General features: G+C 58.8%; 2 protein-coding genes across 7 annotated transcripts; one reads left to right on the plus strand and one right to left on the minus strand.

Moving 5' to 3' along the window:
* Nucleotides 1-4,278: 4,278 nt before the first annotated feature.
* LOC125629672 (lysophosphatidic acid receptor 6) lies at nt 4,279-26,035 on the minus strand. Of its 4 annotated transcripts, XR_007354469.2 has the most exons (4): nt 25,067-25,189; nt 20,928-21,033; nt 12,426-15,213; nt 4,279-4,714 (listed from the first exon to the last, which is right to left on the minus strand). XR_007354469.2 is itself a non-coding variant. In XM_048835057.2 (3 exons), exon 3 carries the CDS (start codon nt 15,063-15,065, stop codon nt 14,052-14,054), a length of 1,014 nt encoding a protein of 337 aa, XP_048691014.1. In that variant the 5' UTR covers nt 15,066-15,213; nt 20,928-21,033; nt 25,835-26,035; the 3' UTR covers nt 12,295-14,051. The 4 variants fall into 4 exon arrangements, 3 of the variants coding, with proteins under 3 accessions (XP_048691014.1, XP_048691013.1, XP_048691015.1); XM_048835057.2 differs by lacking the exons at nt 4,279-4,714; nt 25,067-25,189 and adding an exon at nt 25,835-26,035 and having other exon boundaries at nt 12,295-15,213; XM_048835056.2 differs by lacking the exon at nt 4,279-4,714 and having other exon boundaries at nt 12,295-15,213.
* LOC125629671 (uncharacterized) lies at nt 6,862-11,025 on the plus strand. Of its 3 annotated transcripts, none has more exons than XM_048835055.2 (6): nt 6,862-6,961; nt 7,195-7,421; nt 7,789-7,927; nt 9,021-9,151; nt 9,662-9,714; nt 9,869-11,025. In XM_048835055.2, exons 2-6 carry the CDS (start codon nt 7,207-7,209, stop codon nt 10,651-10,653), a joined length of 1,323 nt encoding a protein of 440 aa, XP_048691012.2. In that variant the 5' UTR covers nt 6,862-6,961; nt 7,195-7,206; the 3' UTR covers nt 10,654-11,025. The 3 variants fall into 3 exon arrangements, with proteins under 3 accessions (XP_048691012.2, XP_074979934.1, XP_074979933.1); XM_075123833.1 differs by lacking the exon at nt 6,862-6,961 and adding an exon at nt 6,991-7,006; XM_075123832.1 differs by lacking the exon at nt 6,862-6,961 and having other exon boundaries at nt 7,066-7,421.
* Nucleotides 26,036-26,185: the final 150 nt, after the last annotated feature.

Below are 26,185 nucleotides of genomic sequence, written 5' to 3' on the forward strand. Positions count from 1 at the left end.
TCACGCAGTCTGCCCCTCCCCCACCCCTGGCTGGTTTTCCATCCCCCCCGCCTGACCCCCCCCCATTTCACGCCGTCTGCCCCTCCCCCACCCCTGGCTGATTTTCCATCCCCCCCCGCCTGATCCCCCCCTTTCACGCCGTCTGCCCTCCCCCACCCCTGGCTGATTTTCCATCCCCCCCGCCTGACCCCCCCCTTTCACGCCGTCTGCCCTCCCCCACCCCTGGCTGATTTTCCATCCCCCCCGCCTGACCCCCCCCCTTTCACGCCGTCTGCCCCTCCCCCACCCCTGGCTGATTTTCCATCCCCCCCCGCCTGACCCCCCCCTTTCACGCAGTCTGCCCCTCCCCCACCCCTGGCTGATTTTCCATCCCCCCCGCCTGACCCCCCCCTTTCACGCAGTCTGCCCCTCCCCCACCCCTGGCTGATTTTCCATCCCCCCCGCCTGACCCCCCCCTTTCACGCCGTCTGCCCCTCCCCCACCCCTGGCTGATTTTCCATCCCCCCCCGCCTGACCCCCCCCTTTCACGCCGTCTGCCCCTCCCCCACCCCTGGCTGATTTTCCATCCCCCCCGCCTGACCCCCCCCTTTCACGCCGTCTGCCCTCCCCCACCCCTGGCTGGTTTTCCATCCCCCCCCGCCTGACCCCCCCCTTTCACGCCGTCTGCCCCTCCCCCACCCCTGGCTGATTTTCCATCCCCCCCGCCTGACCCCCCCCTTTCACGCCGTCTGCCCTCCCCCACCCCTGGCTGGTTTTCCATCCCCCCCCGCCTGACCCCCCCCTTTCACGCCGTCTGCCCCTCCCCCACCCCTGGCTGATTTTCCATCCCCCCCGCCTGACCCCCCCCTTTCACGCCGTCTGCCCCTCCCCCACCCCTGGCTCCAGGAGTCTCGGCCCGACCGGCTCCGCGCGCCCCCCTGCCCCCAGGAGCTCTCCGCCAATCAGCGAGAGGGGAGGGGGAGGTGCCCTCACGCGCCTCCCTAACAGCCTCCGCCCGGCGGTTGGGCCAACATCATTTCCGGCTCGAGGTGCGTCAGGAACTACATCTCCCAGCCTGCCCCGGGGCACGGCCGTCCGCTCGGGCCCAGCCTGACCCGAGGCGGGTTCGGCAGCTCTGAGCCCGCGCGCGCGCGCGCGCTGCCTTGGGTGGGACTGAGCATGCGCATGGAGCACGGATGGCGCATGCTCAATTGCACCCGCTGAAGCCGCAGTGCCCTCACTCTGCCCTGACTTGGCCCTAAACGCCTGGGCGGGGCCGGGGGAGGGGCGGAGTCTGGGCAGGGGGCGGACACTGACTGTGCGGGGGGGGGGGCTCAAACAGCTGGAGGCGGGGAGAGGGGAGGGGCCAAATCAGGGGTTGGGGCGGGGGGAGCTGGGGCTAAGCGGGGGAGGGGCAGAACCCCGGGTGGAGGAGGGGCGAGGGGGGTTTTTTTTATCCCCCCCCCAAGCACAGCCCCCGCTTCCCAGGGCCCGGGGCTTAAAGGCCACCAGGGGTCACTGCCTCGGTGTCGGGGGGGGGTGCCCCACTTAGCCAGCAAGGGTCACTGCCCAAATCGTGGACACCCCCCCCCCGGCCAGCAGGGGTCACTGCAGGAGATGGGGTGCTATACCCAGGATAGTGCCCCATGTGGAGGCCAGAGATCATCCCCCCCATGCCCCCCGCCCATGTGTGGGGCTGGGGCTGGGGGATACACACAGGGCACTGGCCCATGGGGCTACAGTGGGTGAGGGGCTTACAGGGCACTGGCCCATGGGGTTACCAGCGTCATTATCCTTTGCGGGAGGAAGGGGGGGCAGGGAGGAATACATGCAGGACACTGTCCCTCCTGGCCCCAGGAGTCATTGCATCAATGTGGAGGGGGGTGGGGGGGACACCCAGGGCATCGGATCTGGGGTCTGGTCCCAGCAAGGCTGCAGGGCACGGCCCTGCAACTCCCCCTCAACTGCCCGGCTGGGGGTGAAGAAGCTCAGGGCTGCCCTGTGCTCCCCCCCTCATATGTCCATCGAGGTTGGCCCAGGATTGGCGCAGCACCAGACAGGGTGCTGGCCTTCTCACTTCCTGCCGCTCAGGGGTTTCCCAGTATGGGGGACGCCAGCGGGTGATTTACTGCCCTCATCGGCCCCGGCCGTTAACATCCAGCCTCCGCTGCTCCCTGCCCAGGGCCGGCTCTACCTTGTTTGCTGCCCCAAGCAGCGAAGATAAAAAAAAAGCTGCCACCCGCTTTCCACCGAAGAGGGAACCGGAGGAGCCACCGCAGTGACCCGCTCAGACCGCCCAGGAAGCCGCCCTTTCCCCTTTGCTACCCCAGGTACCTGCTTGCTAGGCTGGTGCCTAGAGCCGGCCCTGTCCCCGCCACAGGCTCTCTCCACTGCATTTTCTATCCAGGTTCCTTAATGGGCCCCATCCCCCTGGTAGCCGGGAGCAGCCATCTCCCCCCTTGGCTTTTCAGCCCTGAAACCCTCCAGGTCCCTCTCACAACATACGATCCTTTTTCTCGTTCACCCCACTCAGTCACTGGGCCAGCACCCGGAGCACGTCCAAGGAGAGGTGGAGACGACACCCGACACCCGTTCAGCTCATGCTCAAATAAATTGGTTAGTCTCTAAGGTGCCACAAGTACTCCTTTTCTTTTTGCGAATACAGACTAACACGGCTGTTACTCTGAAACCTAGAATTAGTGTGTTACCCTTTTTCTAGTCACTTACAATAGCATCACTAATTAATTAACAGTGTCTGGCTTTTACCAGATCTATCTTTCGGCTACCTTAAATTGAAATACCTTCTACACCCTCATTGGCTATTTAAAATTTTCACTAAAGTTAATGTTTAAAAATCACATTTACACAAGTGAAGAAGGAAGGTACTGTACCTCTGGGGTCAGGCTTGGGTTATGAGGGATTACAGGTGTTGGTTACAAGGTTCATAAGATGCATACATAGCACATAACCAGCAGAGACCCAGATTGGGGTGCGGGAGTTTTTAAAACATCAGTGACAGGTTTCAGAGGAACAGCCGTGTTAGTCTGTATTCGCAAAAAGAAAAGGAGTACTTGTGGCACCTTAGAGACTAACCAATTTATTTGAGCATGAGCTTTCGTGAGCTACAGCTCATGCTCAAATAAATTGGTTAGTCTCTAAGGTGCCACAATTACTCCTTTTCTTAAAACATCAGTGGATAAGTGATGTAGGGTACGCCACCCATAGACTCTATTCAGAGTCCAAGTCAGTGTTGGTGTAGTGAATCAGTACATGGGTGGGGTGCGTCCCTTGGTTCATCAGGGAAGGAAGTGGGTTGTTTCCCTGACCAGCGTTCTCGATTACTTGACCTGGTGTTAGGGGACTTATTCCTTCACCCACTTACTTCCCTGGTCCTTCTCGCATGAACAGAGAGCAACAATACCCTAAGTCCAAAGGTGCAAACAATTCAATATTTATTGGGGTGAACTTCCAGCAAGCATGATTCCAGGTTCCTTCCCTAGTGTCCCCCTTCCCAGCTCTGACACCACAGAGCCTTACACCTGTGTTCCTGTTCCCATTCCTGCCCTTAGCCAAACACGATTCCAATTTCCCCACCCCCATTCCCTGTTCCCATTTCCCCCACCCACACACCCCCACTTCCTGATTGACTACAGACTATATAGTAAAACTTGAGTTCTGCTTAGCTATACCTTAACCAATCATTTTCCTGAAATTTAACTAACCAATTCTAACATATTGTAACATGATTATGTAACCAGTTATATCCCACCACCTTAATTAGTTTACACCCAGCAAATTAATTATACAGCAAACAGGAACAATCACAGCACCAGACAGAGATTATATAGACAAACAATAGCAAAGTGGGAACTATAATGACAAAACACTATAGAAGTGAGGATTTCACATCCCAGCTATTGATAAGTGAGTTCTTGCCAGACAGGATGCTCTCAAACTAAGTTTCCTTTTACATTTTCTAGGCACTTCCCTCTCTCTGGAGGCGATAGGCATTATCAGGACAGGATTGTATTCCTAACAGCCCAATAGCACCTTCTTTCAATGTGACTAGTTTGGAATGTGAGGGGTCGCTTCCCAGCTCATGGCTGCCTCTGCTGCTTAGCCAAAGGCCTTAGCCTAAGAACAGGGCCTCGGACTGTCACGGTGAGAGAAGGCCCTTACACCGGCAGACAGTGATTTTGATTCTTTCTTTTATACCTCTAGAACTAGCTAAGTGATAAGAATACACCTAAATTCTTAGAGTACAGGCCTTTACCGACAGGCCTGAATATCTATATCCTAACACCTGGTACTGTCGGTGTCCCATGATGTGCTCTGTGTGTATGTCTTTGGACCACCTGATGGTGTCAGACACCATGAGCGGGCTGTATTTCAGCACCTTCCGAGCTCGGGCCTCGTGGAAGGCCAATGATCTGTTTTCGAATGGCACAGTGACGTCCACCATGAGGATCTTCTTCTCTTCCGCATCAGTCACGACAATGTCGGGTCGCAGCCGGCTGTTCATTTCAGGGACGGTGACCTTCCCCAGGGACGGCGGGATGGTGCTGGCATCCACTGTGGCTGTGCCGCCAGGCTCCGGAGTGATGCTGGCATCCACACAGGACGTGGGGCAGGGTCTCGTTGGGGTAGCCGCACTTCCTGCCGCGCTTGTCCCGGTTGCTCCGTTGAGGGGTAAGTGCCATCCCAGTAATTAGCACCACAGACAGCCACCTTTCGTCTAGAAGAGTCATTAAGACCCAGATCTGTTTACAACATGCCCTGGGGGCTTGTCCTAACTTATCGCTAACTCGCCTCCAACCTCGAGTCTCACGCCACTTCACCCGCTTTGCTCAGCGTTTTTTTTTACGTCTCCAGCACATTTAAGGCCGTTTGACATAACTCTTAAAAACCCGACTTCCAAATGCTGGTTGTACTGATTTCCATCGGCCGCACTGAGCCTGCGGAGACACTGGTGCGGGTTGCAGTTCACCGGACCCAACCCTGGCGCCCTTCTGGCCTCTGGGAAAGGGGGTTGGTTGCTGTCTCCCCGGGGCAGCGGCGGGGGGGGGCGCTGAGGAGGTTCAGACGGGGATACAGGACCCCACACCTCGGCGCCAAGTTTGGGCAGGAAGCAGAAGACTACAACTCCCAGCATGGTATGGGGTGCCACCGAGGCAGGAGCATGTGGGTCTGAGTGCAGTGGGTGAGTCGGGGGCAGCCGTGGGGCTGAGAGGGGGCGGGCAATGAGCCGTGCCCGGGGTGGGGTGGGAGCCCCAGTTACCAGGAGGGTGAACTGAGGGGCGTCCCTTCTGCCGGAGCCCCAGGGAGCAGCTGGGGGGCAGCCCCTGCCTGGGGCGAAGGTGTTGGGAACACTGGGGCATGGCCACTAGGTAACTCGAGGGGATAAAAGACCACGAGTGTCAATGAAGCCCCCTTGCACTAGGCCCAGGTGTCCTTGGCCCCCCTCCCGCCTGGAGGCACTCGCAGCAGCTCTGCGTACTAGGCCCAAGTGTCCTTGGCCCCCCCCGGCTGGAGGCACACACAGCAGTTATGCTGAGAATCTGCAACAATATGCTGCAAAGTCAGACTGCCTAAAACTAAGCAAGGCCACACAGGGCAAATATAAAAAAAACAATGCTGAATAAAGCAGCTTTATATATAGTTTAACAAATAATACAAAAAATAAAAAAACTAGCTAAAAACTGAATTGGCTGGCTATATAAATACTTAGGGCAGCTTGCTATTAAATAAATATGCTAAAAAAAAATGTATAAAAGCCTATGTAACTTCCTGCTCTATATACAAAATTTAAAATTCAAATCTCCCTGTACCTATTTAAAGCTTCAAATAAACTTTTCTGCTTCTCCACCCCGTTGTAAATATTGGGTGTAGCACACCGGGTAACAAACCAACTTCAGCTGTTGTTTAGCCTCTTGGCACTAGGTGCCAGCAACAAAGGGACTGAGACCCCCACCCCCTGCCCTGCTGCGCTGGTCAGAGACCAGTGTCCTGGCCCCACGGAGGGGGAATATCCCCCGCAGTGTCAGCTGGAAACAGGGTTATCTTTCACTTCCTGACCCTGTAAACCCGCTAGAGAATGCGAGGGACAGTTGAAATACCTGGTTACTTGCGGATCAGAAGTAAACTTTCTTTATTTCTTTAAGAATCAGATGTGTTAGCACATAACAAACCCTGTTTAGGATATATCTGGAATAAGTATAAATGGTTTAGTCTTGGTATTGGGGCACTTGGGTGTATTTTTTTGCCGGTTAGCAAACAAGAAAAAAAAACCCATTGATACGAGAACACATCAGTATCGACACCCATCCCAGGAAGTGGGGAGTCACCCACGAGAGCTACGGCACTTAGTCGATAAGGTGTCACCGGGCCCTTTGCTGCTTTTACAGATCCAGACTAACCCGGCTACCCCTCTGACACTTATCGATGTTGTTGTAACCAAAGAGGAAGGTTGCATCCTGTGGGCTCAGAAATGACCTGATATTATCGTGCAGAAATAGCAGAAACTCGTGTTGCTAGAGACACATTTGATTAATTGTAAAAACCTCCGAGTTATTAGTAGAAAGCACTTTTGAAGGACTGAAGGGCAGCAACTCTAAAAGTTCTTGCACTGCTCTTTCTTTTCCATTTTTCTCAATATTCCCAAGGTTTCCAGACTAGGCCTCACAAACATACACACATAAAAATCCCCCTCCTCCATGTCCCTTACATCTCTATAAATAATCCTTACACTCTACCCCAGAGGCAGCTGCACCTCAGTGCTGGGCAAGGGATCCCTGTTGGTGTAACTACTTTGTCTGGAGTCAGTGGTGGGAAGGTTTTGGGGATATGGGTGCCAAACTCTTTACAAAAGTTTTTCCCCTGGTGACTACGGCAGCGTGACGGCATGTGGGGAATCTGCTGAGTGTCTGTGAGATGTGGCCAAAGTCCACTCAGGCTTTGGACGTGTTTTGTGCCTGTGAACGGGGTAGGAGCCTGTTCTAGTGAGGAGGCAGGAGGGGAAAAGTGGGGGGTAGTTATGGGGGTGTGGGTGAGGGGAGGGTTTGGACGGAGTGGCTGGGAGAGATCTAGGGGTGAGGGGCAATGGGGAACTTTGGCGGGTTGTGGCATTTGCAGGGAGTTTTTGGGTAGCGGGAAGGCTGGGCGGGAGCGAGAGAGGCCTGGGCCCCAACTCACATCCCCTGCTTTGCCTGTTCCCAGCCGCGCTGCAGGATGACGGCCCCAGGGAAGCTGCGGGTGGTGGTGATCGGGGCAGGAGCAGCCGGGCTGTGCGCAGCCCGTCACATTGCTGCCTGCCCCGAGTCCTTTGCGCCCCCCGTGGTGTTCGAGGCGTCCGGCCGCGTCGGGGGCACCTGGGTCTATACCGAAGAGACGGGGCAGAGCCCGGACGGGCTCCCCATCCACTCCAGCATGTACCGGGACCTCAGGTAGCCGGCATGGGGCCGCAAGCGTCATGTGTTTCTGGGCACCAGGCAGGGTCAGAGGAGTTGTTCCTAGCGTCAGAGTCCCGTGAGCTTGCCAAGCCTCCAAGTATTCGTGGGGGTAGGATCCCCTCCCCTGAGACCAGCCCCCCCATCTTCCCAGGGGGGCTATCTCCTCACTGCCCCCTCTCCACACCTCCCTCATTCCCCGCTGCAGCTGGGGCACCCTCTGCTACCCACATGGGCCAGTCCTGGGGATGCCGAGCCCTGGAAGGAGCAGGCAGGTGCAGGAGGGGTCGGGGACCTTGTGAGGGGAGGGCAGCACATCCCTCCTGGCGAGGGGGGGGGTGTTAACCGGTGTTTGCACCCCCAGGACCAACCTGCCCAAGGAGGTGATGGCGTTCCCAGACTTCCCCTTCGACCCCTCCCTGCCGTCCTTCCTGCACCACTCGGACGTGCTGGCCTATCTGGAAAGCTACGCCGACCACTTCTGTGTCCGAGAGCATATCAGGGTGAGTGGGGGGGCTGGGCGGAGCAGAACGCCTGGGGATCCCTATTGCCTGCCCCCCAGAGACGGAGCCTGAGCACGGAGCTGGGCCCTGGCTGGCAGGACGCGGCCCCCTAGGAGCACAGACCAGACCCCCCGAGGGGTACAGACCAGCCCCTCCACCCAGAGACCAGGCCTGAACACGGAGCTGGGCCCTGGCAGGACACGACCCCCAACTCCCTCCACCCAGAGACCGGGCCTGAGCACAGAGCTGGGCCACGGCTAGGGGTGCCAAGTTTCTATTGGCACAAAACCAAACACCCTACCCCCGCCCCTTCCCCGAGGCCCCCTCTTCCCCGAGTCCCCATCCCCCCGCTCACTGCATTCCCCCTCCCTCGGTGGCTCGCTCCCCCTCACTCACTTTCACGGGGCTAGGGCAAGGGGTTGGGGTGCAGAAGGGGTAGGGCTGGGGATGAGTGGTTCCGGGTGCGGGAGAGGGCTCTGGGCTGGGGATGCGGGCTCGGATTCAGGAGGGGGCTCCAGGTTTGGGCGGGGCTCGGGGCTGGGGTGTGGGAGTGGGTACAGGCTCTGGGCTGGGGCCAGGGATGAGGGGTTTGGGGTGTAGGAGGGGGCTCTGGGTTGGGGGGCTTCAGAGCTGGGGCAGCAGGTTGGGGTTTGGGATTGGCGTGCAGGCTTACCTCGGGCAGCTCCCGGTCAGCGGCACAGCGGGGCTAAGGCAGCTTCCCGGCCGATGGGAGTGTGGAGCCGGTGCTCGGGGCAGGGGGAGCCGGTGCCACGGAGCCCCCCGCTCCCCACACACCTAGGAGCCGGACCGGCTGGCTGCTTCCGAGGTGCAGCGCGGTGCTCCAAGGGACACGCCTGCCTTAGCTCTGCAGCCCTGAGGACTGGACCTTCAACGGCCCAGTCGGCAGTGCTGACCGGAGCCGCCAGGGTCGAAAACCGGACACCTGCTCGCCCCGGCAGGACGTGACCCCCCCCCAGAGACACAGCCGAGACCCTGCCCAGCCAAGGCCCCTGCATGGGCTGCTCCGGCAGTCCCCGTCTGAGGTTGTTACTGTTCGCCGCCCGGATCTGACCTGTCCTGTCTCCCCTTCCAGTTCTCGTGGCTGGTGGATGCCGTGAGCCCGGCCGAGGGCCCCGAGGGCGGCTGGGATGTCACCACCTGCCGGGCCCAGGACCGGACGGTGCAAGTGACCGAGCGCTTCGATGCTGTAATCGTCTGCAGCGGGTGAGGCCCTCGGGCAATCGCGTGGGGTGGGGGGGTCGCTCCCAGTTTCCTGCTGCTGCTCCCCCGGCCCTGCGGGCGCCTCGGAGCTGCTGGCAAAGAGGCTGAGCAGGGTCACTCGCCAGGGTGGGTGGGTGCGTGGGGGGGGGGGTTCCCGGCTCTGCAGGGGGGGCTGTGTGCTCTGCAGAGGCCTCTCCCCTGGGTGCAAGGGTCCCTAGGGGTGTGCAGAGGGTGGCTGTGGGGAAGCCCAGACCTGGGGGGGGGGGGGGTAAAAAACCGTGGCTGTGGGGGAACCCAGGGTGTTGGGGGCAGTCATGGACCAGTCCCTGGGGTGTCAAGGGGGAGCCCCAGAAAAACCCCTCCCCAGGGGGTGAGCAAATTTCTGGTCCTGGGCTGGAGTTTGGAGACTCCCCCCTCCCTGGGGGGCCTCTGTAAGTAAATGGGGGGCCCCAGGCCCCAAAGGGCAGCCCCAAGGAAGCAGTAATAGGGTCCCTCTTTCTGCTCCCTTTGCAGTCACTACTCCGACCCCTTCATCCCCGCCATCCCCGGCCTGGAGACCTTCCCAGGTAAGAGCCTCCTGTGACCCGCCCTTTGCTCTGGGCTCCGGGCATGGGCTGCCCTGGCAAATACAGCAGGAGGGAGACGCTCTATGGGGTCGGGCAGCCCTGTGCGTGGGGAACCCCCGCGGCTCCCCTTTTCACCCCCTCTCCCTCCCCCCAGGCCGGCTGCTGCACAGCCACGAATACCGCGGCCCGGAGCCCTTTGCCGGCCGCACCGTGGTGCTGCTGGGGGCCGGCCCGTCCGGCGTGGACCTGATGCTGCAGCTGGCCCCCGTGGCCCAGCGGGTGATCCTGAGCCACCGGCAGCCCCCGCTGCCCCCGCTGCCCGGGAACGTGCTGCAGGCAATGCCGGCGGTGGCCGTGGCCGGGGACACGGTCCAGTTCGGGGACGGCGCCGAGCACAGGGCCGACGTCCTCATCCTCTGCACCGGGTACCGGTACCGCTTCCCCTTCCTGGCGCCCGCCCGCCTGGGCCTGCGGATCACGGCCCACACGGTGACGCCGCTGTATCGGCACCTGCTGCCCCCGCACCACCCTGACCTCTTCTTCATCGGGGTCTGCCAGCAGATCTGCCCCTTCCCCCACTTCCACTGCCAGCTGCTCTTCTGCCTGGCGGTGCTGCGGGGCGCCTGCCGCCTGCCCTCCGCTGCCGAGAGGCAGGCGGCCGCCGAGGGGGAGCTGCGGCAGCACCTCGCGGCCGGCGGGGCCCCCAGGCACTTCCACCAGCTGGGGCGGCGGCAGTGGGGTTACTGCCAGGAGCTGGCGCGGCTGGGCGGGTTCGAGCCCCTGCCCCCGGTGGTCAGGAAGCTCTACGAGGCCACGCAGGCGAGCCGCAGGCAGGACGTCTCCAGCTACCGGAGCCTCAACTACAGGGTGTTGAGTGCTGAGGAGTGGGCGCTGACGGGCGCTGACCCTGGGGGGAAGGGGGCTGAAGATGGGCGATGAGGGGGACCCCAGGCGGGGGGATTTAACTGCCCCTTTCTGCACAATGGGGACAGCCCAGAGGGGCAGGGGGCAACGCCAACAGCCACGTCGTGCCATGCTCCCGCCCGCGCCACGCTCCCGGACTGGCCCCGGTCTTCGGCTGAGGGTTAGCGGGCGGGTCGTCGTCTGACCCAGCCAGTGCCGCCGGAGCCCCTTCCCCTTCCCTAGGATGCCGGGGGCTCGGCCAGCCCTCCCACCACACCCGAGCAGGGATAAAATCCCCAGGAGCATCGGGGCCGGTGGGGAATCGGCGCCGTTAGCACGAGGAGCCGAAACCTCGGTCTTGGGCGGTTTGATAGGAAAGAAATGAGCAAATAAAGTCTAAAAACTGAACCTGCTGCCCCATGGACGTTAGCTGGGGCGGGGGGAGGGGAGCATGAGGGGAATCACCCCTCACTGCCCCATGGTCTGTGATGGGGGAGGGGCAAACGGGCATAGTCCACTGTCAGCTCCTCTCCCCTGGGCACAGGGCTCGATGCCTGGCGCAAACCCAGTCTCACCTCCCTGACTGGCACGGGGCTGGTGGTCTCTGATTTGGACCGAGTTCAGACCAGCTCAGATACCAGCCTGGCCATGGGGATCTGTGCCCCCCATGATCCCCCTAATCCCTCTGGGACCTGTGTATGGAGGGGGCGACCATCCCAGCGGGCAGTGGGCCCTGTTGTGATAACCCCTCCCCGCCCCCACAGGGCTCTGTGATCAAAGGACTAGAGCACCCCTTCCTAGACATAGACAGCCCCATAAATAACCCCCTATAGACACCATGAACACCACCCCAACAGGCGCACACAAACATCCTCGACAGCCCAGATAGAGACACCCTTCCAAACATCCCTTCTAGACACACAAGCACCCTATATAAACAAGTGCCCCCCCCCAGACGCTCCCTATAGATACAGGCAGACACCCCATAAAAACTCTGGTAGAACCACAGACCCCATGAACAGCCCCCAAAAACACACATACTAGGATCTCCCCCATAGTCACGCCCCCAGACAGACACAGCCCATCAATAATCCCATATGCACACCCACACACCCACCATAGACAGCCCTACAGACCCCCCAAACACCACCCTAGACACATGCTATAAACGCCCCATAGACATGCAGACACTCCTGGACCAACCCAGCCCACCCGCCAATGGACACGCTCACACATAAACCAAACCAGTTCACAGGCCAGGTGCTCTGCTGCTGGGCCTCCTGCCCTCTATTCAGCAAAAGGCACCAGAATCAGGGGCAGTGGGGTGAGTGGAAGGGCTGGGAGCTCAGGGGGGTGGAGGGGCAAGCACCCGGGGGGGGGTATTAGCAGCCATGCTTCTTGCCTGAGGGCCCCCACCCCGGCAGTGCCCCCAGTGACCTGCAGCGTCACACTTGCCTCTTGCTTCAAAATTATTATTTATTTGCTGCTGCTGTAAAAGAACCAGCCCCATCAGAGCTGGAAATGAGTCACTGCAAATACAAGGATCAAGCCCCAGGGTCCAGGCACAGCCCCTCCCCTGTCCAACCCCTCAGAGTCTCCTGCATTATTACTACAGCCCCCCCCCCCCCCCCCCCCGCATGCACGCACGCACACACACGCGCCCCCCCCCCCCCCCCACCGCCTGTTCCTCCTTCCACGGGGGAGGTTCCTGGCTGCATGCCCAGCCCATGCTGGCAGAGGCCTGTGGAGGGGAAGGGCAGGGGGGGCAGCCCCCTGAATACCACCGTCTGGCCCGACGTGCTTATTACCTCCTGTGCCGGCGCTAAAGTGCAAATGTCACAAAGTGGCTGAGTTCCGGCCCCTTTGCCAGGCCGCGGGGCTCCACTGTGTCCTGGCATCTCGAGCGAGCAAACACCCCCCGTCCGAAGTCGGGTGGCATTAACTCCATTGCACCGCCAGGGAACCCGAGCCGGTTAGGGGGGACAGGATTTGGCACGCGCTTGGCAGAAGCCCAGGAGTTCTGGCGTCACCCTCCGTTCCCACCAAGAGTCAGGCCCCGAACCCGAGTCCTGGCTCCCCGCCCTAACCAGCTCCCGGGCTGCTGCGGCTCTCCCGAGCCGCCCGCCCAGCCTGGCCGCTCCCTTGGGCTGCCACAGAGACTCTTCGAAACCCCGGGGCAGAGTCAGGACTGGCCAGGCCGATCAGTTAAAGGCCAGAATTTCAGGCTCCCAGAGGGTCACCCCCGCAGCAGACAAAACTTCTTTGATGCACCCAGATGGGAGCTGCGCTCCTGTGAAATCTGGCCTCACAAAACCCTGGCCTGCCCCGTGCAGCTTAAAGCCCGTTTCAGCGGGGCTTGGCTGGCACAGGCTGCATGTCTGATGCTCAAGCTCTGGGTTTGGTTCCACCCCGGTGCTGGCCCAGACAGGACACTGGGGTTCAGACGCTGCTCAGAGTAGAAATGCCCGTGTGATGACCGACAGCCGGGGACGGAACTGGGGACCCCTGGAGCCCAGAGCAGGAGCGGCCGCTGCTCAAGCCCTGAGTCATCCTTGGCACCGGGGTGGGGCGGTTTAACCGCAAGCGCTTGCTGCTCGGGGGGGAAATTCCTGCTGCCTTCGCCAGGAGCCTCGGCGTGAAACCTCAGGGCAAACCCCATCAGCACACCCGACGGAAACGCTGCACTATGCTGGCCCCCGGGCTGCAGTGGAGGCCTGGGATGGTGAGACGCCTCCCCATGCCACAACCCTGCAGGCTCAGCCCCAATTAACACCCCCCTCTGCCCAATTTCACACACACGCACCCCTGAGCAGCCCTCGCTGCATGGAGAGGCAGCTGCGAGCCGGGCTGGGGGAAAGGGGAGCTCGGGGTCTCTGGGCCCCATGATGAGGAGATGGGGCTGCGAGCCCTGGGCAGCTCAGGGTGACAGTTCACAGCTGGGCCCTTGCTGATTATAACACCTCCCACGGGTTAACAGTCTGGTGAGAACAAGAAGGGACCCATGCGAAGCTCTGAGCAGAGTTAAAGGGCAACGAGCACTACATTTCCCTAGCCAAGAGACTGCCACCGCCAGCTCCCAGTGCCACCCAAGCCCACAACGCCCCCGTCCCACCGCCCAGTGCAAACCCAGCCTGTGACGTCCCAGCACCTGGCACAAACCCAGCCTGCGACGTCCCAGCGCCCGGCACAAAACCAGCCTGCGACGTCCCAGCGCCCGGCACAAAACCAGCCTGCGACGTCCCAGCGCCCGGCACAAAACCAGCCTGCGACGTCCCAGCGCCCATCGTAACCCAAGCCGGCGACACCCCCGTCCCAGCACAAACCCAGCCTGGGATGCCCAAATACCAAACTGCACACCTCCCTCGCTCCCAGCCCTGCTCATGCATGTCCCACTGCCCTGTGCCTTGCCCAGGGGAGCCCAGCCCCATGGCCGGTTAGCTCCTGGGCTCCCTGTTGGGGCTGCCCACCAGTGGAGTGCTGTTAGGCAAAGACATGGTGTTCTGCAGGTAGACGCATTGCCCAAGTGCAGTCTGGGAGCGGCTCTGCCCCTCGGCGCTGTCACTGTGGAAGCCCCAGGCCTTGCGCAGATTATCCATCACCACCATGCGCTGGAAGGTCTCGGTGGCGAAGTAATAGGCCAGCGGGTCCAGGGCCGCGTTGGCGGAGGCCACCAGCAAGGTGCAGCGGTAGGAAAAGTCCAGCATGTCGCCCTGCAGGGCATCCACCTGGTAGCAGATCAGCACCAGGTGGAAAGGCAGAAAGCAGCCTAGGAAGATGGTGATGTTGGCCACAATCATTCTGCGGATCTTGGCGCTGTTCACCAGCTCCATCTGGGCGGCCGCGCTGCGCTGGATGGCTCGGAGCAGGGCCCAGGAGCAGACCACCATGACCAGCAGCGGCAGGACGAAGCACAGAGCCATGGCCGAGGACACGCTGGGCTGGGTGACGTACTTGGGCTTGTTGTCGAAGCAGTGGTCCCACGGCGGCTCCTTCCCAGGCTGGGTGAAGTAGGTGGGGACGGTACCGGCGCAGCTCAGCAGCCAGACGCCCAGGCAGATGTACTTGGCCTGTTTGCGCAGCGCCTTGACCCGGGGGTGCAGGGGGAAGCAGACGGCCATGCAGCGGTCCCCACTGATGCAGGTCAGCAGGAAGATGCTCCCGTACATGTTGACCAGCAGCAGCAGCCCCGTGATCTCGCAGACCTGGACTCCCAGACTGGGCCGCCCGCTATAGTAATAGATCCGGACGGGCAGCGACACCACTAGCAGCAGGTCAGAGACGGCCAGGTTCTTCATGTAGACAGTGGTGAAGGAGCGGACGCTGCTGCAGCGGAAGAAGATGTAGAGGGCGGCCAGGTTGAGCACCAGCCCCAGCGTGAAGATGAGGGCGTACAGCCCCACGAAGACTGGGTCCGCCAAGCTGCTGTTGCTGCTGTAATTGGAGGTCATCTTGCTGCAAAGCTCCAGGCCACGCGAGGGACAAGCTGGGGCAGTGTCCCACGAGGGTCAGGGAAACATCGGCCCCACTGAGCACCAGATGCTGCCCCACACGTGGCTTCGTGACCCACGATCTCTCCGAGCGCTGCCCGTCTTCAACCTAGGAGAAATCAGGGAAGAAGTGAGTGCGTCCCACCGGCCGTGGGGTCAAAGAGGAGCCCGGGATTAAATAGATTTGTGGGAACATTCTGGGGTCTCATATCGCCCCAGCACCGGGCTCCTGCATACAACCCAGATCTGAGAAACTATAAGAAAGAGATGCCTAATTTCCAAATGCTGGAGAATTCGCCCCCATCCCTGAGTCAGTTAGCCCCTGTATGTTCATGGCATGCATGTGCAGACGCACACACACGTTAGATAAAAACATAAAATACCCTTGCTGTAGGGTTGCAAAGCAACATGAGTTTACTTCTTAGAATCCAGAGCCCTGTCACACACAAACCGAAACAGAGAGAGAGAAAGCAGGCTGCTCCATAAGGCAGAAAGGCCCAACTCACCCCATTTTGTGGTAGGCTATCTGCAGACTGGCCAATGCTAGACCCAGATCTCCTGCTTCCCTACAGAGCCCCCAGCCTGCAAGTAGGACCAGGAAAATCCCTGAGTCATAGAATCATAGAATCATAGAATATCAGGGTTGGAAGGGACCCCAGAAGGTCATCTAGTCCAACCCCCTGCTCAAAGCAGGACCAATTCCCAGTTAAATCATCCCAGCCAGGGCTTTGTCAAGCCTGACCTTAAAAACCTCTAAGGAAGGAGATTCTACCACCTCCCTAGGCAACGCATTCCAGTGTTTCACCACCCTCTTAGTGAAAAAGTTTTTCCTAATATCCAATCTAAACCTCCCCGTCAGCAGTGTGCCCTTGTTGCCAAGAAGGCCAATGGCATATTGGGCTGTATTAATAGGGGCATAGCCAGCAGATCGAGGGAAGTGATTATTCCCCTCTATTCAGCACTGGTGAGGCCACACCTGGAGTACTGTGTCCAGTTTTGGTCCCCCCACTACAGAAGGGATGTGGACAAATGGGAGAGGGTCCAGCGGAGGGCAACGAAAATGATCAGTGGGCTGAGGCACATGACTTACGAGGAGAGGCTGAGGGAACTGGGATTGTTTAGTCTGCAGAAGAGAAGAATGAGGTGGGATTTGATAGCTGCTTTCAACTACCTGAAAGGGGGTTCCAAAGAGGATGGAGCTCGGCTGGTCTCAGTGGTGGCAGATGACAGAACGAGGAGTAATGGTCTCATGTTGCAGTGGGGGAGGTCTAGGTTGGATATTAGGAAACACTATTTCACTAGGAGGGTGGTGAAACACTGGAATGGGTTACCTAGCGAGGTGGTGGAATCTCTTTCCTTTGAGGTTTTTAAGGTCAGGCTTGACAAAGCCCTGGCTGGGATGATTTAGTTGGGGATTGGTCCTGCTTTGAGCAGGGGGGTGGGACTAGATGACCTCCTGGGGTCCCTTCCAACCCTGCTATTCTAGGATTTAAAGTGACGGCTTATAATTGCAATACAATTTTCAATACACCATAGTCCTGAGGTTAATTCCCATCCCTTCTGAAACCTTCGCTACTTCTTTTCAGTCTGAATTTGTCCATCCGTTGCATCTTGTTCTGCCTTTTCCTGTGGGATAAAGGAGAACATGAGGACCAGACATCTCTTCATTCAGCAACTTCGCAGAGAGGGTAGAAAAATCTTTTCCAGTGGAAAATGGCTTTTGGGTTGAACTGGAAATGTCCATTGTCAATGACACTTTTGGAGGATTTGTCAAATTTTCAGTTGGCCAAAACCTGTGAAAAATTTCAACATGCCCAGAAGACGTCTGTTGTTGTGGAAGCCGCCTGTGGTGAGAAAGCCTGTTTGCTCGAGCTGGTACTTACGGGCAGAGATCCTTAGGCAGCACCAGGCGGGACCGGAACCGAGGCCCGTCTTGTCTCCTGCAGCGGCAGCATCCTGGCATGAGAACTTGCGGTGGCAGCTGTGGGATAATCACCCCCCACAGTAGGTTTCTTCCTGGTCATTAACTGTCCCTCTGTGAAGCTGAAGAGAAGACACCCCATTTTCTATCGCAGGGCCGCCTGGCCCATTGTAGCCAGACTGTCTCTGTGCTGTGGACGCCCAAGTCGGGGATTAGGGCCTGCTGTGCCCAGCGCTGGGCAGACACTTTGCCCAGACAACCATCGCTGCCCAAGTGAATGATAGACAGATGGATAGACAGGGCAGTGGGCGGGAGGGGCAGGGTGAAGTCACACGAACAAGGGTGGCTAATGCAGAAAAGCAGAAGTCTCTTCAGGGAAACCACAGGCTTGAGACACAGACACATAAGAGACAAACCTGGATCTGATCCTCAGCGTTGCTGAGCGCCTGGAACTCCCCACTGCAGCTGGGCGGGGGGCCATGCGGGCGAGAGATTGCCCAGGGCCCAGTTCTGCCGAAAACCAAGCCCCTAATTTCAATCCCTAAATAGGCAGTCATCCTGTGGTTTGGGTAAGGGAAGAGATCAGAGGAGAGGATCACAATGGATCCATCTGGCCTTATGAAACCCACCCTGTACAGAGCACCACAACCAGGAGACTGCCTCGGGCTGGGCTAGCGGGGGCTGCGGGTCGGGAGTGAGGGGGACCGGCAGAGCTGGGGGGAGCCCAGGGCTGGGCTAGCAGGGGCTGCAGGTCAGGAGTGAGGGGCACCGGCAGGGCTGGGGGGAGCCCAGGGCTGGGCTAGCGGGGGCTGCGGGTCGGGAGTGAGGGGGACCGGCAGAGCTGGGGGGAGCCCAGGGCTGGGGTAGCAGGGGGCTGCGGGTTGGGAGTGAGGGGCACCGGCAGAGCTGGGGGGAGCCCAGGGCTGGGGTAGCAGGGGGCTGCGGGTTGGGAGTGAGGGGCACCGGCAGGGCTGGGGGGAGCCCAGGGCTGGGCTGGCAGGGGGCTGCGGGTCGGGAGTGAGGGGCACCGGCAGAGCTGGGGGGCCCAGGGCTGGGCTAGCAGGGGCTGCGGGTCGGGAGTGAGGGGCACTGGCAGAGCTGGGGGGAGCCCAGGGCTGGGCTAGCAGGGGGCTGCAATCCAGGATTGAGGCACACTATAATGTATTAAAATAATAATTATTTTTTAATTTTTAATTAAATTTAAATTTTAATTTTTTAATCATTATTTTTTAAAAGTAATGCTGTTATTATGCTGGGGATTGAGCAAAGCCTAATTGAAGCTGGTGGGTGTAGTAGCCATCCTGAATTCACGACAAATGTACAGAGGAACAGAGCCCCTTTGTGGAACAGTCGCTCGAAACACTAGGAGCCACCCACACAAAACCAAGCCCAAGTCTGTGGGGTTCTCCTTGGAGTGAGAAAGCTGGTTGTCGGAGGGAGAGAGCTGGGTCTGGGTCCGTGTGAAAGAGGGAGTAGAAAGGCCACAGCAGCACACAGAACTAACAGCAGGAAGTCCCAAGAGACAGCCAGAGAATCGCTGAGAAATGACGAAGAGCAGGAGCTTTTGGGCAGAGTGCTAGCTTTGTAAATAAACAGGATGGCGTCAAATAAATGCTTGAGTCCATCATCAGTTTCTCCCCCCCCCCCCCCCCCCCCAGTGGAAACAACCCCTGCACTCCGAATATTGGTGAACGACTCAGGTCAACAGTGGCAACGATATTCAAGCAGGACATGAAACCACTGAATTGGTGGATGTCACTGGCTAAGCACCGGAAACCACAGTTTGTTGACGAAGTCAGCCAGCTTGTGAGGCCAGTAGTTTCTTCACGAGGTGCAGAGGGAATATTTTCTTCATTGAAGTTTATTCAGCTAGTTCAGTTCAAAGCTTTGAACAGGGGGGTTGGACTAGATGACCTCCTGAGGTCTCTTCCAGCCCTAATCTTCATGATTCTGTGTGACATGGAGTGGGAGTTGAAAAAGCAGGAAAGCTTGTTTTTCCTCTTCCAATACCTGAATAAAAACTAGGTGTGAGGATGAGATCTACTAATTCTAAAATCTTGAAGGGTGAGGTGACCAGAAACAATAAGTTCAATTCACTTGACTGCAGATACTAATAGTTCCTCTGTTTAATAAATCCATCAGTTTTAAATGCAAAACATAGTTTGAAAACTTCCTTTTTCTCTTCACGTGTCCAGCACATGTAAAATAGTTTGATTTACGCAACAAAAACAAATTTAAAATGCTGGTTTTGTGCATTGAATTCCAGTTTCCACCCAAATGCAGCATGACCAAATGACGAGTAAAAAGTTCCTCATCTTGTCAATAGGAAATGTGTCATTCACCATTTTCTAACATCACAACAAATGTTAAAATGAGGACTGATAAAAGTATGTTATGCTGTGTAACTGCTTGACTAAATGAGGTTAGATACACTGTATCATCCTGGTTCGCAAAAGAAAGGTCCCAAATTATATCAACCAATGAGAATCTACCTTTCTTTAGGAAAATAATGAAGTACAAAGGCAAAAGAAGATTAAAACCGATGATTTAAAACAAGATTTCCTGCTTGCTGATTTGTGTCAGTGGCTTGACTCACTTGGATTTAAAGCAATCTACCCAGGGGAACAGAACAGCTGTTGTTAACAAATCTATGTTAAGACGCAGTTGCATTTCTCAGGCAATAGCTAAGCCCTTGGGGGTGAGGGAATCTGAGCCGGGCAGTTTGCTAAGTGTTTGGCTGAACAAAGTCCTGGCCTCTGCCCTGGTGAGACACTGCATCTCCTCTCTCCAAAGGCCGTGAGGGTGGCAAAGCCATGTTGAGCTGCTGGCTGCCCCGCCAATGTCATCAGTGAGGAGAGGACACGGCTGAGTCAGCAGCCACAGATCGCAGGTAGCAATGGGGGCAACCTTATGCAGGGAGAGGAAAAAATAGCTCAGCATTTGTGCAAACAAGACACTTCGAAGGAATTATCTTTCCTCTGTTATCATCCGGTTCTCACCCACCAAACCGTGGGGAGGCGAAGTCTAGGGCATGACTGAGGGGCACCAGCAGAACTGGGGGAGGGGGACCCAGGGCTGGGCTAGCAGGGGGCTAGAGCAGGTTGAGATTGAGAGGCACCAGCAGGGGTGACTACAGCGGGAATCTGCCTCATGTTTCTTGCTCAGAAGTTACAGCATGTTGAGCCACAAGCCCTTTCTGCCCCCCGCCCCCTCCACCACCACCACGTCCGTCCGTTGGGGGATTGTGCAAAGATGCTATCGGCTGAGTTTGTTTGTGTTTGTCTGTGGCTTGGGGCCTGCTTTGGGTCTGCTCGCTCAGAGATTGCGTGTGTGTGATGGTGGGGGGGGGGGGTTCGAACAGCCCTGGGAGATGAAGCCTGCACCAAAGAACTGGGCCTGCTACCAGGAGTCGGGTTCCAGCAAGCTCCTGGGGCAGGGAGAAGGAAATCATTCGGAAGGAAGGATGGAGGGAAGGAAAGAGGGAAGGATGGATGGAAGAAAGAAAGGAAGAATGAAAGGAGGGATGGATGGATGAAAGGAAAGAGGGAGGGAGGGATGGATGGATGGTGGGAAGGAGGGAGGGATGGAAGGATGGACTGAGGGATGGAGGGAAGGGGGAGAAATGGATGGAGGGATGGAGGGTCGGAGGGATGGAAGGAAGGAGGGATGGATGAAGGGAGGGAAGGATGGACAAAGGGAGGGAGGGAGGAAAGGAAGGAAGCATGGATGGAGGGAGGAAAGGATGGTTGGAGGGTCGGAGGGAGGGAAGGATGGACGGAGGGAAGGATGGTTGGATGGACGGAGGAAAGGAGGGCCGGAGTAGCACCGTTATGGTTAAGATTGATACTCTGTGACTCTTTACTACCCATTTTTTCTACGCGCTCTAGAACCGAGACACTTACCTGGATTGACGTGGAAAGCGCAGTGTCTCATGGGGATCCCGGGTAACGTCACTGATCCAGGTTGGAGGCTGTTTGCGGGAAGGTTTCCCAAGAATCAGCTCCCCCCCTAAAATAAAAATCATGGAAACCATCAAAATGTTGCCATCCTTACAAAGCGCCAGCCTAGGGCACAGACTCGGCCTCCCCCAGCTGATCTCGGCCCTTGGGACTGATCCCAGCTGGGGTCCGGCCCCCACGGCCCTGTTGGAGAACCAACACTGAAATCCTTACTGAGGGTAAAAGTGGCTGGAGCCGACACACAGTCACATTTGCACAATTCGCAGGCAGCCTGGCCCCAGACCGCACGAGAGGCGCAAGGGGACATGCTGCAGCCCTCGGCAGTGCCCGCATGCCACAAGGCTGAGCCCTGCCCTGGGCAGGTTTCTGAGAAACGTGTGTAGACAGCCTTTGCGGTGCCGGGCCTCAGATTTTACTTCAGAAGTTGTGTCAGGGGGTTTGGCAGAGGGCAGATGAGAGACTCTTGGAAGCAGCAAACAGGACGGGGGCTGCTTCCCTGGGCAACATGACTGAGTTTGAGCCATGAACAGACAACAGCTGCTCCGCCCTTCAAAGCGTTCAGAGCTGTCAACCTGCCTTCACACCTGTGAAACCAGCCATCGCCGGAAATGTCACAGGCTAGTAAAGCGTTATGTCGTCTGCCCCTTTTAAACCCATCAGAGCAAACTGCCAGGGATGCCCCCACCCGTGCCCCCCACCGGCCACCAAGAGAGAGACCCTCTGCCGACCTCCCCTCTTCCCTGTGGGGATGGAAATCCCGGCGCAGAAGGGATCATTAAATTGGCTAGTCTCCCATGAAATCATTACACCAGCAGGGTCTCTTGCATAATCCTGGCCAGCTAGCCCTGCATGGAGCCCGGTCACTTGTGCTGGACTAAAGCATCTCCCGGAAAGGCTCCAGTCCGAGAGAGGGACCATCCACCACTGCTCGGGGGAGTTTGTTCCCATGGTTAATCACCCGCACTGCGAACAATTGTGATTTCTAGCTGGAACGTGTCTGGCTTTAATGCCCAGCCATTGGTTCTTGCTCTGCCTTTCTCTGCTATGTTAAAGACCCCATTAGTACCTGGTATTTTCTCCCCTTGAAGCTACGTAGACACTGGAAGCAAAGTCAGTTTGATTTTTGAGAAGCGAAACGCATTGAATCCCTCACGGTAAAGACATTTCCTCCAGCCCTCGAATCCTGAATCACTGGGGCTTTTTTTCTGCCTTTTTGCCAACTTTTCAGCCTCCCCTTGATAACCTGGACAGCGGAGCTGGGCACAGTAGCCAGTATCCATCTGATCAGCACTGTGTAAACTCTCCACCCTGCTCCTCTCACTCCACCCGTTTCTCCATCTGAGGATCACATTGGCCCTTTTCCCCCAGCAGCGCGCTGGGCACGCGGGTGGAATTGTTTGCCCACCATGCCCCCTAAGTCCTTTCCAGTCGCCACTATCCAGGATTCAGTCCCCTGCCGTGCTGCGGTACGGCCTGGCTTCCTCGTTCCCCGATGTATAACTGTGCCCCGGCTGTTGTTATCCATCTCACTGGGTTTGGCTGGGCCCAGCTGAGCGCCATACAACTGTCCCAGCCTCACACTTACTTACCAATTATCTGTCAGTCTTTGCTTCCTCCCCCACCCCCAGTTCATCAGCAGGGAGTTTATCTTCACAGAATCATAGACTAGCAGGGTTGGAAGGGACCTCAGGAGGTATCTAGTGCAACCCCCTGCTCAAAGCAGGACCAATCCCCAACTAAATCATCCCAGCCAGGTCTTTGTCAAGCCTGACCTTAAAAACTTCTAAGGAAGGAGATTCCACCACCTCCCTAGAGAACAGATTCCAGTGCTTCACCACCCTCCTCGTGAAATAGTGTTTCCTAATATCCAACCTAGACCTCCCCCACTGCAACTTGAGACCATTACTCCTTGTTCTGTCATCTGCTACCACTGAGACCAGCTGAGATCCATCCTCTTTGGAACCCCCTTCAGGTAGTTGACCTCATCATTGTACTTCATCAGTGACCTGGATTAAGTACAACAGCGAATAGCCTCTGGCCCAGCGAGAGCAGAGAGACCGTGTCCTGGGTCATCAGCACCAAGGATCCACGGGGGTGCCCACCCACACCCATGGAGACACCATGTGCCCGCCCCCGTGCTGGGAACAGTTAGGTCCTGCCTCCTCCGACACCACAGCCCACCCCAGGATTTTCACCAGAGCGATTTCCTGGGGCTCGGGCCCAGTGACGGAACAAGGTGTCACGGAAAGTGGGGGAGTCCAGGCCCTGCACCCCTCTTCCTGGGATTCACCGTGACTCTCAGCCAGCCAGTAACACAGAAGGTTTATTGGACAACAGGAACACAGTCTAAAACAGAGCTTGTGGGTACACCCAGGACCCCTCAGTCAAGTCCTTCTGGGGGAGCAGGGAGCTCAGACCCCAGCCCTGGGGTTCCCTGTGTTCCTCCACCCAGCTCCAAACTGAAACTAACCCCCCCCCCTCCCCCAGCCAGCTCCCTCCTGCAGCCTCTGTCCCCATTCCCGGGCAGAGGTGTTACCTCCCCCTCCTGGCTCAGGTGACAGGCTCTCAGGTCTCCCATCCCCAGGGCACATTCCCAGGTCAACACTCCCCCCTCCCTGCTGCCTCACACACGGTGCGGGTGACGCCTACACTATGGAGGAAACAATGTTTACACAGGGTTTGTGGCTATTGCCGTGGGGAGGGATGGGGCCTCAGCTGAAGGGGCCAAAGGACACAGCTCACGGCAAACGCTCCCCAACGCACCGCGCTCCAAATTCGCTTCCAGATCGGGCCCACTGGGAAAGTCAAAGGCACGAGAGGGACGGACACAGATGGACACCCACCCCCGCCATCCCCATGCCCATCCCCCAGCCAACCCCCTAGCCCCAGGCATACCAGGCTACCCGCCTGCCCCTCACACCCTGTCTCTGAAGGCTCCTCACCCTGCCTGATTCCCCACTCCCTGTGCTGCCCCTCTGGGCTGGAGCAGCCCTGAGCCATGGCAAGGGGTCTCACCCAGCAGGGCCTCTGCCCAGCCCGGGCCGCCTTGCTGCTGGTACAGCAAGAGAAAAGCAGGAACTGAGCCCGGCAGCAGCTCGGCACAACCACCATTGCGCCTGTCGCACGCTGCGTGTTTCGTACCCGCTCGCCCTTCCTGAGAGCAAAAATATCACAGGAGTGTGAAAACCCCCACCGCGGGGGCAGAGGTGCCAGCAGGCCCCGCTCCGCAGCAGCCCCCGCGGTCACCCCGCTACGTGGGGGGGAAACTGGAGCAGCAAGGGAAGATCCCAGGAGTCCTGGCTCCCAGCCCCCATGCTCTAATCCACCAGCCCCCGCTCCCCTCCCAGAGCGGGGAAGGGAACCCAGGAGTCCTGGCTCCCAGCTCCCCTGCTCTAATCCACCAGCCCCCGCTCCCCTCACAGAGCCGGGGAGAACCCAGGAGTCCTGGCTCCCCGTCCCCCAACTACCAGCCGTCACTTCCATCCAAGAGCCGGGAGAGAACCCAGGAGTCCTGGCTCCCAGCCCCCCCTGCTCTAACCCACCAGCCTCCACTCCCCTCGTAGAGCCGGGAGAGAACCCAGGAGTCCTGGGTCCCAGCCCCCCCTGCTCTAACCCACCAGCCTCCACTCCCCTTGTAGAGCCGGGAGAGAACCCAGGAGTCCTGGCTCCCAGCCCCCCCTGCTCTAACCCACCAGCCTCCACTCCCCTCGTAGAGCCGGGAGAGAACCCAGGAGTCCTGGCTCCCAGCCCCCCCTGCTCTAACCCACCAGCCCCCACTCCCCTCCCAGAGCTGGGGAGAGAACCCAGCCCCCCTGCTCTAACCTCCACTCCTCTCCCAGAGCTGGGGAGAGAACCCAGGAGTCCTGGCTCCCAGCCCCCTATGCTGTAACCCACCAGCCCCCACTCCCCTCCCAGAGCCGGGAGAGAACCCAGGAGTCCTGGCTCCCAGCCCCCTGCCCCCCAACTACCAGCCATCACTTCCATCCAAGAGCTGGGGACAGAACCCAAGAGTCCTGGCTTCCAGCCCCCATCCCAAACCCACTATACCCCACTCCTCAGCAGTTATCCAGGGACCCACTTACCAGTTAACCGGACAGCCTTTATTTTTGGGGTGTAGGGAGGGCGCCGGGACTCCTGGGTTCCACCCCTGGCTCTGGAAAAGGAGGGGGCTGGGAGCCAGGACTCCTGGGTTCTCTCCCTGGTACTGATGACTCTGATGACTCTGACTTGGGGGGCGGGTTGCCCGAGGCAGGAGGCGGGTGCTGGGGCGGGGGCCTGTCCTCCCAGCGACCTGGGAGCTGTTTGTGAAGGGCCCGTGGGCAGGAGGCGCTGACAGCGAGGGGCCCCACAGGGGAGCAGCCTGTGGTGGGGACCTGCGGCGGCCTGGAGCGCACACGGTGGGGTGCAGCCAAACCCCAGGCTGCTGCAGGCTGCAGAGCGCCCAGCTGGGCGGGCCGGGGGAACTGGGGGGGCCAGGGGAGCTGGGGGGGGGCCGACCACCCAGCTAGGGGGGTGGGGGAGCTAAGCGGGGGCCGAGCACCCAGCTGGGGGGGGCGGGGGAGCTAAGCGGGGGGGCCGAGCGCCCAGTTAGGGGGGGTCTGTCTGTGGGCTTGGCTGGAATTTCAGCAACCACAGCACGGGGGGGCGGGTTTTCCACAGTCGTTTATTTAAAAATAGCTGAGAGCACGTACACGCCAGCGCCCCCCCCCAGTTCCAGGGGACCCAGCGCGCCCCCCCAGTTCCAGGGGACCCAGCGCGCCCCCCCCGGTTCCATGGGAACTTGGTGCCCTGCTCAGCGGCAAAGCAAGGCAGCCCAAGGGGTTGAAATTAGGCAACCAGGTGTCCGGTACCTGGTCCTAAAGGGTCCCTGACGACTCCGGTCAGCCCCCGGTCGCGGTGCTGTGGGGCTAGAGCAGGCGAGTCCCTCGGCTCCAAGTGGGGGGGCCACAGACCTTCATGTGCTGCTCCTGCCCTGAGCACCGGCTCTGCACTCCCATTGGCCGTGAACTGGCCAATTCGGGGGGGGGGGGGGAGCGCATGGAGCCTCCTGCCCCCCCCCCCCGCCTGCCTAGGACCCAGACTTGCTGGCCGCTTCCGGGGCGCAGTGCGGTGCCCCAGGACACGCAAGAAGCTTGCCCCAGCCATGAGCCCCCTCAAACCCAGAGCCCCCCCTGCACCCCAAACCCCTCATCCCTGGCCCC

Source organism: Caretta caretta, chromosome 28, assembly GCF_965140235.1.
Source record: "Caretta caretta isolate rCarCar2 chromosome 28, rCarCar1.hap1, whole genome shotgun sequence".
Taxonomy (NCBI): Eukaryota; Metazoa; Chordata; order Testudines; family Cheloniidae; genus Caretta; species Caretta caretta.

Excerpts from the sequence above, each read along its gene's own strand:
- LOC125629672 (XM_048835057.2), bottom strand. The coding sequence starts at position 15,065 with ATGACCTCCAATTACAGCAGCAACAGCAGCTTGGCGGACCCAGTCTTC.
- LOC125629671 (XM_048835055.2), top strand. The coding sequence starts at position 7,207 with ATGACGGCCCCAGGGAAGCTGCGGGTGGTGGTGATCGGGGCAGGAGCA. Across the intron at positions 7,422-7,788 it reads AGCATGTACCGGGACCTCAG|GACCAACCTGCCCAAGGAGG; the intron begins GTAGCCGGCATG and ends TTGCACCCCCAG. Across the intron at positions 7,928-9,020 it reads GTGTCCGAGAGCATATCAGG|TTCTCGTGGCTGGTGGATGC; the intron begins GTGAGTGGGGGG and ends CTCCCCTTCCAG.